Source organism: Garra rufa, chromosome 3, assembly GCF_049309525.1.
Source record: "Garra rufa chromosome 3, GarRuf1.0, whole genome shotgun sequence".
Taxonomy (NCBI): Eukaryota; Metazoa; Chordata; class Actinopteri; order Cypriniformes; family Cyprinidae; genus Garra; species Garra rufa.
Window position 1 is genome coordinate 54,172,661 of NC_133363.1, and position 6,559 is coordinate 54,179,219.

General features: G+C 38.1%; 1 protein-coding gene across 1 annotated transcript; it reads left to right on the top strand.

Moving 5' to 3' along the window:
- Nucleotides 1–777: 777 nt before the first annotated feature.
- On the top strand, nucleotides 778–3,349 carry dbx1a (developing brain homeobox 1a). Its single transcript, XM_073837664.1, has 4 exons — nucleotides 778–1,186; nucleotides 1,276–1,377; nucleotides 2,603–2,805; nucleotides 2,927–3,349. The coding sequence occupies exons 1-4, from the start codon at nucleotides 838–840 to the stop codon at nucleotides 3,218–3,220; spliced, it is 948 nt and encodes a 315-aa protein (XP_073693765.1). The 5' UTR covers nucleotides 778–837; the 3' UTR covers nucleotides 3,221–3,349.
- The last annotated feature ends 3,210 nt before the right edge of the window (nucleotides 3,350–6,559 follow it).

Here is a 6,559-nt window from a genome sequence, read left to right on the forward strand (position 1 = left end):
AAATCCATTTAAAGCTGTACTCCGTGACAGAGCCCAGATTGGATTTCAGTAGAAGTATACAGCATACAGCATAAATGATTATTAAATGGGGGTTTAATCGGGAGGCTCTTGACAGCCAAAGGAACGGCATAAAACAGGATAAAAACTCTGCATATAATACACAGACTATATGCAGAGCCTAAAGAGCACTAGCCTATTTTTTTTTTAATTTTATGTTTATGCGTAAAGTTTCCACAAAGCACGTTTTAGACGTGCAGAATTATATTTTAAAAATGCATTAAAATGCAATAAATCCGAAAACAATACTCACATTAAAACATTTCAAATTGCTCTGCATTCACATCGTGTGTCGTAAATTAAAAATAGGCTACATTTGCAAAAGATAATGCTTTTACGAAAATAGCAAATCGGCTAATAACTATAGATTTTTTATAAACTAATTCAATTAAATCATTCGCTTCTGCTGTAAATAAATAAATAAATAGTTTGTCTATATGCAAAATTTATGACCGCATCTTCTTTGTTAAGCGGCATGCCCTGGCCATTCAAATCTTATGAAGTCTAATCCAATCATAAATTGCTCTATCGGACCAATCAGGCACCTCCGAGGGATCATTCAATGGGACTCAAGCGGAGGACTTTATTGAGTCTCATTGTTGTGGCTGTCAGTCCTCAAAGGACCCTTACAGGGGCCTAGATATAAAGGACCCCTTCCCAAACGGAGACGTCCAGAAGCAAATCGCCTCTCGTTCAGTTCAGAGCTTGGCAGAAGAGACTTTTCTGATCCTAACAGGAGTAACCGTCTCGTCTTATTTTCGCATTAAAATAGCCGGGACAATGATGATCCCTAGTGTTATTGCACCATCTGCAATATATTCAGCATTTATGCGTCCTGCAGCATCGCTGCATTCACCTTTCCCGGCTCACCCGAGCTTTCTGGTGGAGGATCTCCTGCGCATCAACAGACCCAGCGGTTACCTGAACCAGGACGCGCACTCGCCATGCGCCTCTCCTCCTACTTCAACACATCTGTCCATCCCGGATAACTCCAGGCTATTAGATAGGGTCAGCCCCGGTATCACGGAGAAACGTGGATCTTGCTCTCCAAAAACACAAGTGTCTAGCAAGGATCCAACCTACCTCAAGTTTGGGGTGAGTGCCATCTTGGCACCGTCACCAAAGAAAGGTGAGTGTTTTAAATAAACTAAATCTATTTGATTTAATAATGACAAAATGTAAGTGCAGCACTAACTTCTGTTTGCTTTTCTGTTTTAGCCACATCTCCACCGTCTATTCAAGGCATGCATCCCAAAGGATTCTCCTTGCCTTATTTTGATGGTTCATTCTGCCCTTTCGTCCGTTCCTCATACTTCCCTGGTGAGTATTCAGATTTAAATGATTGCACTTATGTGCTTTGAATTTGAGTTTGCCTATTTGAGGCAGAAGAGTTTCGTTAAATCGATTGCCAACGTGAATTCGTCAAATTACTAGCGCTTTTGGCGCAAGTCTTTCCCACAGTGAGGGAGCATTTCGGCCTGCTGACTGCCAACAATGCCGTCAGCACCATGACCAATCTGGTCAGCTCCCTCCGGGGCAAACCACCCACAAACCCGCCAAAGATAGACTTTTAACCAGCGACAGAGGGGCGTTTACCAGTCATGGACTAATTTGCCCATTAGGAGCCATTGAGCGGTTTCAATATTCTCACAAGACCACATAGAGTGTGATTGGTGTTTGTGGAAAGAGTTGCAAAAGAACAATATCGAGAGCTGTGCGTTTAGAATAGAGAGCGAGAAATCAGAAAAATCGACAAAATCGCAGACAAAAACCATTGAAAATGTAGCTGCGGTTGCCAAAAAACAACTTCAGCTCACTGCGCGCAAAGCACACTTCGGTTTGGACGTGCTCTACATAGGCAACTTCTCAACAGGCTATTTAAAATACGATCTTAAAATGCTCTTTTGAGGCATTAAATGTCTATAGTCGCCACGACTCTTTTCACTGAGCGCACTGAATGGCTTAACAAAACAACTTGAGCGCTCTCAATTGCTTTTCGTGTTCATTTAATAAATTATTTGAGGGCAAAAAACGTGGTCCCCGGTCATCAGTATTCCGGCATGCAGTTGCGTTCAGTTTGAAAGTGTAAATCTCCTTTTGTGGCAATAATATATGGCCTTAGCCGTCTGTCCGGAGTCTTTTCTCAGCCAGTTCATTACTACACAATTACCGTTCACGGTATATTAACTCCTCTGTCCTTCACTGGGAGGCTCGTAGAAAAGGATACTCTGCCTTTTTACCATACCAATGCAGCGTGGATCCGGCCCATGTGCTAATTAGTCACCTCGTGCCATTTCACTCAAAACGTTTCAAGAGAATAAATACAAAATAATGATTATAATGAAGAAAAGATTTCTTTCTCCCTGATCATTCAGCACTCTAGATTGTCCCTGGGAAAAGCGACACCCAATTGCCCTTAGTAACGCAACGTTAACTTTTAGCCTCCTGGGCGAAACGCGAAATAAAACTCTTTGAAAGTGTTGTGATGCCCATGAATGTGTGCGTGAATGTATTATTTACCTTATGTACTTGTCTCTTGTAACAGCTCCTTCATCGGTTGTACCCATTCCTGGAACTTTTTCCTGGCCTCTTGCTGCGAGAGGAAAGCCCAGAAGAGGGATGCTCCGCAGGGCAGTGTTTTCTGATGTTCAGCGCAAAGCTCTGGAGAAAATGTTCCAAAAGCAAAAATACATCAGCAAGCCAGACAGGAAAAAGCTCGCAGCGAAACTCGGACTAAAAGATTCACAGGTGAATATAAGAGAATATAAATTTAAAATTATATTAAAGGCCTACACATTGTATACATTTTTTATTTTATTTTATACAACTTGTTGGAATCAATTATTAACGAACGAATCTCTTCAAACAGGTCAAAATCTGGTTTCAGAACAGAAGAATGAAATGGAGAAACTCCAAGGAAAGAGAGCTGCTTTCCTCCGGCGGTTGCCGAGAACAAACCCTGCCGACCAAAACAAATCCTCACCCAGATCTCAGCGACGTGGGTAAAAAGTCTTCTGAGGATGAGGAAGATGAAGAGGACGCTTGCACCACATCACATTTCTGTCTTTCACCGACACGCGAACTTTCAAACAGCACTAATTCCAGCATTTCATTCAAACACTCGGACTTTTCTGAATCAGAGGATGAAATAACAGTTTCATAAGCAACTTCATCAGCTGTAGTATGACTGTTTTCAAGCACAAGTGTACGCCGTAACCAACCATGGTGTGGTTTGAATGGCGTAAAATTTCACTTCTAAGTTCGAATGAGTGTGTGTAGCAAATCTTTTCCACAGCACAACTGTACAGTATTTTGTACAAATATTTTTGTATGGATATTTTATACCAAGAATTTTGAGTTTTAGATTCTTTATTAAAGTTGTAGACGTATGTATAATTTATACGAATTTATCTCTTTGTGCCACATTGTATGCATATGTATATGTTGGAAATGTTTTGTATTGTTTGCAAATAAATTGTAAATTTCATCTCTGGTTTTGTTGGTTGATTACAAATAATTATGAATCATTTTGAAATAATACGCACGAAATGCATAAGATATGCTATATAAGCGCAACAAATAGGCTTCAATAGTCCTATTTAATATAGGTTTCGATTATGGAATAAGATCTTTAAATAAAGTAAAATCTGTTTATAAGTTTATAAGCACAGTAGACCCAATGAAAACCTGTATGAGCTCGCCGTTAAAGGTTTGTTTGGGTGTTTGTTTCGTTTTTCTTAATCGGCCTTTATTTTAAAAACACATTAAATACATGAATGAATGAATAAATCACTACTATAAACACAAGAATCCTCAAGAATAAGCGGCCTCAATTTGACAAGCATAATCAAACTTAAGAATAAATAAATAAAGATTTTAAAATATAAAAAAAGCTTTTGAATGGAAAAAATAAATCATTAAATGTCAGCATCAAACATACAGAATAAATTAAATCACTGATCGGTCTTATATTATATATTCATGATGCATTATATTCTTTAATACAATATGATTGAAACCAAATAATTTTAATGAACTAAGGCGTTAAGATAAATAATTTAGACTCACGCTCGGAGATCCAAATCAGCTCATTCTGAATGAGCCTTCCGATTCACAAAATCGAATTTGTCTAAACTTTTTATTGATCTGCTCGCACTGATTTAGCTACATTGTGTCATAAAAACAACAAAGTATTTTTTTAAGCTTTTTTTGTGCTAAATGTAGCTCGCTACTGTCATACCACTGAGGAAATATTAATGTTTTGTTAATCAGTTTAGTTAATCCCCAACAATTGACTACCACAACAGATTAAATGCGAATGCTTCACACAAACCACGGCTCGCACGAAGGCTATGTTGCATAGTAGAATAAACTAGTGTTTCTTCAGTCTTAACGTCTGAGGTACGTGCATTTAAGTTGTAGAACAAAACGTGAATGAATTAAAATGATAACCACAAACCTTATTGTTCCCATATATTTAAAACTACAAATATTTAGATATTTCCGAGGGAGGGAAACTATACCGCGGCGAATTAGTCTTCCGGGTTGGCCTACTGACGTAAGTAATGGAACTTTTTGTCTTAAAGTCCATGTTGCAAGTTAAAAAAAATTTCGAGATAAACATATATTCGTGTATGAAAATACAATACAAATCGTTAATGCAGGATTTGAAAATATTTTACAAGACATAAGGGCACAAATTTAGAAGACAAAGTGACGATTTCCTGGACCGCTCTCAAAAACAGCTTTTTTTCTAGACCGCGTCATATGACGTCACGACAGGTAGTCGTTCGCCAAGCTCTGTTGCTATTCAGTAGGAGCAGTCGTGAGTTAGTGTGTTTTCAGTCGTTATTTTTAATTTCAATTGATCATTGTCATGCTAAATTATTGTGTTTATGGAGGCTGTGCAAACTCCAGCCTGTCAGGACATCATGTCCACGGGTTTACTTACAATAAAAAGAACGGCGCTATCTTCCGGATCTGGGTGCGTTTGTGCGGGTGAATGCATCTGCTTCGAAAAACGCGTTCACTTTACACCGGAGGATTATCATCCCGGCGATATGATACAGTTCAATATGGGATGCCGAAGCAAGAACCAAGTGAGGGTCAAAACTGTTGCAGTTTCTTCAGTGCACACAGCGGCTTCATCGGCTCCGCGGTCAGCCTGGTTCGTCCGAAGCCGTCAGAGATGCAGACGAATACGTGAAATGTGCACCGTAAGTCTTGTTTTTTTCTTCTCATAACTTCGCAAAACGACCAAATCCGTGAATATATTTATTTAAATAATGAGACACAACGAGATGTGTATAAGTCGAGGTAAAGCACTGTAGCTAGCTTGTAACGTTAGGCATTAGCAATGTAAGTTTAAGAACCATGTAAAAATGGTACCATATGAGAAGGCATTACTGGTCAGTTATCCTCCGTTTGTTAATATTATATTTATCAAGTCTACAGCTTAGTCACATTGTTCGCACAGCTAATTTGTGATTTTTTTTTTGTCATGTGTGTTTTTAGGGTTTTGGGAGACATTGCAAGACATGAGGCTGTGTGAAGATCTGAAGCAGTGGAGGCCAGCTGTTATTAACCACCTCTAAAATAACACATTAGTGTGATACTGATAACCACACTGAAAATATTTTTCTTTCAGTTGTATATGTTTGGTACATCTACATGTATATATATTAACAGTTGCAATGTTGTGTGTTTTAAGTTGGGTATTAACAGTAGTATGAAATAATATTTACGATTTATTGCTGCATAAATTAAACTGAATTGAATGAGCCATAAATGCAGATCTGCTTGATATATATGTGTTGTTAACCTCATAAAAACATTTATACATTAAGACAATTTGTTATTGTGATTTTTTTTTTTTTTTGAATGTCACCAAAATGGGGCCATTCAAAACCTTTATAAAGTAATCCTTCCTCTGTAACCTGTTTAATAGCTGACACAACACATGCAGGTAAGGGCTTCCTGATGAATACCAGCAGACAACTTGACTTATGCTGTCAATATTAATTGTCTTATACCATTGGCATTAAAAAAGTTTTACTTTATAGGTATTTGTGAGCTAAAAATAGTCAACCTGTAATTGAGATTACATTTTACTGTTTATTTGTACGTACAAGTATTTTGATCAGAGTAATAAATTATCTCTACCATAAACTTACTCATGCCTTTGCCTTAAATGCATATAAGCTATCTATTTTGATTTCAGACAGCAAGCCTCAAAGTGCAGAGTCAGAGACAGCACATCAAGTTTGGGGGCATTTCCCATAGAAGCATATAATAAAACAAAAAGGTGTTTACCTCTCGCGTGCGCGGTAAAAAAGAACCCGCTATATCACGTAACGTTGGATATTAACGAGTATGACACGCTTGATCAACGATTATTCGTTTGTGTTACAGGTAAGTAGAATCAATACTTCTAGATGACCAATGCTATAATTTTGCCCGATTAGATATCGTCTGCTAACACTGATCTCTCACAGACACCTGC

Excerpts from the sequence above, each read along its gene's own strand:
- dbx1a (XM_073837664.1), top strand. The coding sequence starts at position 838 with ATGATGATCCCTAGTGTTATTGCACCATCTGCAATATATTCAGCATTT. Across the intron at positions 1,378-2,602 it reads CCGTTCCTCATACTTCCCTG|CTCCTTCATCGGTTGTACCC; the intron begins GTGAGTATTCAG and ends CTCTTGTAACAG. Across the intron at positions 2,806-2,926 it reads TCGGACTAAAAGATTCACAG|GTCAAAATCTGGTTTCAGAA; the intron begins GTGAATATAAGA and ends CTCTTCAAACAG.